We start from the raw sequence: 3,929 nt of genomic DNA, 5'->3' as shown, positions 1-3,929 counted from the left end.
AGTGAGCCGAGATCTTGCCACCGCACCCCAGCCGGGGGGACAGAGCAAGACGGTGTCTCAAAAAAAAAAAAAAAGAGAGAGAGAGAGAGAAAGAATCTGAAAGAGGGAGGAATCCTCAGTTCCTGGAATTGCCTACCCCTTTCCCAGAAAACTCATGAATAATCCCCCTCTTGTTTAGCATATAATCAAGAAATAACCATAAAAATAGCCAACCAGCTGGCCTCAAGGCTGCTTTGCCTATGGAGGAGTCATTCTTTTGTTTCTTCTCTGATAAACTTGCTTTCACTTGACTCTATGGAATGGCCACAAATTCTTTCTTGCCTGAGATCCAAGAACCCTCTCTTGGAGTCTGGATCAGACCCCTTTTTGGTAAGAGTTTGTTAACCTACCACCACCCCTTTTTTCTCTGGAAGCAAACGTTTTGAGTCTCTAGTCTTTATTCCCTGAGACATGGAAGTCTAACAGTCCTTCAGGCTTCATAGGACACTTGTAACCCACTGGCCTCCTCTTCCTCCTCTTATTCCTCCTCTGGGATCTAGGAGGACCGGCCCCAGCCCTTTCTCCTCCATTGACCCTGAGATTCCCGACGTCAGAGACTCACATTTCGTGGCTGGACATCGATTCTCTGGTTCCGGGTGTTGGTTCCTGGGAGAATCACAGTCATTTTTCGAGGCCCCAGGTATCCTAAGATGTTGGGCTCCTGGGGGTATTATATTCCAGTTGGCCTGGTTCCTTCTTCTGACCATCCTACCCCATTCTGTCATCCCCAGGACACTCACATAACACACAGCCCCCAGCTCCCGTCTGATCCGGGCAGTATTCTTGATTAAATGCTCCCGGGCAGGATTCACCCCATTGTCAAAGATGGTGAACTTGGTGCCGAAGATATTGGATCTGCTTCAGGAAGGGAATGGATAGAATAAAAATGCTAAGTGTTACTCTTTGAGTAAGTGTCACTCATCACATCGACTCTTCCCATCCATCCCCTATGTCTAAGACTATGTCTGAATGTCTAAGAATCATGTTCCTGGCAGGGCACAGGGGTTCACGCCTGTAATCCCAGCACTCTGGGAGGCAGAGGCAGGATGATAGCTTGAGCCTGGGCAAAATGGCAAAACTCCTTCTCTACAAAAAAATAGAAAAATTAGTTGGGTGTGGCAGTTTGTGCTTGTGGTCCCAGCTCTCAAGAGGCTGAGGTGAGAGGATCACCTGAGCCCCAGAGGTCAAGGCTGCAATGAGTGTGATCTTGCCACTGCACTCCAGCCTGGGTGACAGAATGAAACCGTCTCTAAACAAATACATACATAAATAAAAATAATTAAGGCCGGGCACGGTGGCTCAAGCCTGTAATCCCAGCACTTTGGGAGGCCGAGACGGGCGGATCACGAGGTCAGGAGATCGAGACCATCCTGGCTAACACGGTGAAACCCCGCCTCTACTAAAAAAAAAAAAACTAGCCGGGCATGGTGGCGGGCGCCTGTAGTCCCAGCTACTTGGGAGGCTGAGGCGGGAGAATGGCGTGAACCCGGGAGGCGGAGCTTGCAGTGAGCTGAGATCCGGCCACTGCACTCCAGTCTGGGCGACAGAGCGAGACTCCGTCTCAAAAAAAAAAAAAAAAAAAATTAAATAAATGAGTCTGGGTGCGGTGGCTCACACCTGTAATCCCAGCATCTTGGGAGGCCAAGGTGGATGGATCACCTGTGGTCAGGAGTTCAAGACCAGCCTGACAGACATGGAGAAACCCCGTCTCTACTAAAAATACAAAATTAGCCAGGTGTGGTGGTACATGCCTGTAATCCCAGCTACTCGGGAGGCTGAGGCAGGAGAACTGCTTGAACCCGGGAGGCGGAGGTTGCAGTGAACCGAGATTGCGCCATTGCACTCCATCCTGGGCAACGAAAGTGAAACTCTGTCTCAATAATAATAATAATAATAATAAATGAAACAATCATGTTTCCAGCATCCATGGTCCCAGGCCCCCCATTTCTTGGGTGAGCCATGTAACTTATGTAGCCTCCCTATTTTACTTAAATGGCCTTTTAGAAACCCTCTTCTTCTTCTTCTTCTTTTTTTTTTCTTTCTGTTGCCCAAGCTGGAGTGTAATGGCTCAATCTCAGCTCACCAAAACCTCTGCCTCCTGGGTTCAACTGACTCTCCTGCATCAGCCTCCCCAGTAGCTGGCATTACAGGTGCATGCCACTATGCCTGGCTAATTTTTGAATTTTGATAGAGATGAGGTTTCACCATGTTGGCCAGGCTGGTCCCAAGCTCCTGACCTCAAGTGATCCTCCCGCCTCGGCCTCCCAAAGTGCTGGGATCACAGGCGTGAGCCACCACGCCCAACCTCCCTCTTCCTTTTTGGATGGAAGAATTCACACATTCCAGGCCTCTTTTCCCACAGAAAGTTAGGAATCCCAGTCCCTTGCCTCTCAAGGAGTCAAATGCCTTAAATGACAGCCTATGTTCCAAACCCTTCAGTTCTTCTAGCCCCTGAGCAGTGAGCAGGTGGAAGGTATGCTGTGTGTGGCGTGCTGGGAAATGAAATCCGCCTGTCCCCAAGCTCCCTGTTACCTGCTCCTTACCACATGTCAGAGCTCTGCCCACCTGACTTTGCCCACGAAGTTGTCCCCATCCCGAGACAGATCTGTGGGATCCAGGGAGATGAGGTAATTACAAGTTTTGCTCCTTCTAGTTCGCCCAGCCAGGAGGAAGTGCTATGGATGAGAGGAACGGTCCATTAGAATGGACTTCTGGAGGCTGGGTGTGGTGGCTCATACCTGTAATTCCTGCACTTTGGGAGGCTGAGGTGGGCAGATGACTTGAGGTCAGGAGTTCGAGACCAGCCTGGTCAACATGGTGAAACCTCGTCTCCACAAAAATAAAAAAAATTAGCCGGGCATGGTAGTGCCTGCCTGTAATCCCGGCTAGTAGGGAGTAAGGAGGCTGAGGCAGGAGAATTGCTTGAACCCAGGGGGCAGAGGTTGCAGTCAGCTGAGATCGCGCCATTGCACTCCAGCCTGGGCGACAGAGCAAGACTCCATCTCAAAACAAAAATAAAAAATAATGAAAAAAAGGCCAGGCGCAGTGGCTCACATCTGTAATCCCAGCACTTCAGGAGGCCGAGGCGGGTGGATCACGAGGTCAGGAGATCGAGACCATGGTGAAACCCTGTGTCTACTAAAAGTACAAAAAATTAGCTGGGTGTGGTGGTGGGCGCCTGTAGCCCTAGCTACTCGGCAGGCTGAGGCAGGACAATGGTGTGAACCCGGGAGGCGGAGCTTGCAGTGAGCTGAGATCGCACCACTGCACTCCAGCCTGGGCAACAGCGACAGAGTGAGACTCCGTCTCCAAAAAAAAGAAAAAAAAAAAAAGGATGGACTTCTGGTAGCTGGTTAGAGCCAGGGGTCCAAAGACAAGGAAACATCATGTCCCATGATGGAGGAGCCGGTGATGGCACAACGAGCTTCTCAAGACTTACTGGGAAATGTGGTTCTCACTGAGGGAAGCCATCAGCAGGGTCCTGAATGGAAGCTTCCTGTCTTAATATCTCTCCCTCATTCCTTCCGCCTATGGGTCCAGGGTTGAAGCTTAGCCCAGGAAGGGTCTGGCTTTGGAGAATGGGGAGCACCCTCACTTGCAATATTGCAGCAGGACTTTGGTAGGCATTTCATCTGGGAAAAATGGGTTTGGCTCTGAGTAGGCAAAAAACCTCTTTCTGCTGGGAGAGAGGATACCCCGAGGAGACCATACTTGGAGGGTAAAGGCCAGAAAGACTAGATTGAGAGAAGTGTGGCTTGAATCTGGAAAGACAAATCTGTGAGGGGAGGGGCCTGGTTGCTGAGGGCAGGATTTATCTCAGGATTGGGTGAGACCTGAGAGCTGATAGCAAGGAAGGCTCAGTGAGGGAGGTTCCAGACTTTTTTTTTTTT

General features: G+C 50.2%; 1 protein-coding gene across 16 annotated transcripts in view; it reads right to left on the bottom strand.

Annotated features, from left to right (window-relative positions):
* Nucleotides 1-3,929, bottom strand: part of TULP2 (TUB like protein 2) — an 18,440-nt gene that overhangs the window by 2,574 nt on the left and 11,937 nt on the right. For 13 of the 16 annotated variants that reach the window (XM_017864333.1, XM_017864337.1, XM_017864342.1 and 10 more), the window contains 3 exons: nucleotides 2,605-2,714; nucleotides 780-897; nucleotides 602-700 (listed from right to left, as the gene is read on the bottom strand). In XM_017864333.1, the coding sequence (XP_017719822.1) occupies nucleotides 602-700; nucleotides 780-897; nucleotides 2,605-2,714 (327 nt within the window). Of the gene's footprint in view, nucleotides 1-601; nucleotides 898-2,604; nucleotides 2,715-3,929 lie in introns of all 16 variants that reach the window. The other 3 variants (XM_017864334.1, XM_017864336.1, XR_001883853.1) reach the window with 2 other exon arrangements.

This window comes from Rhinopithecus bieti, unplaced genomic scaffold, assembly GCF_001698545.2.
Source record: "Rhinopithecus bieti isolate Rb0 unplaced genomic scaffold, ASM169854v2 scaffold_75559, whole genome shotgun sequence".
Lineage (NCBI taxonomy): Eukaryota > Metazoa > Chordata > Mammalia > Primates > Cercopithecidae > Rhinopithecus > Rhinopithecus bieti.
This window is presented reverse-complemented; position numbering and strand designations above follow the sequence as displayed.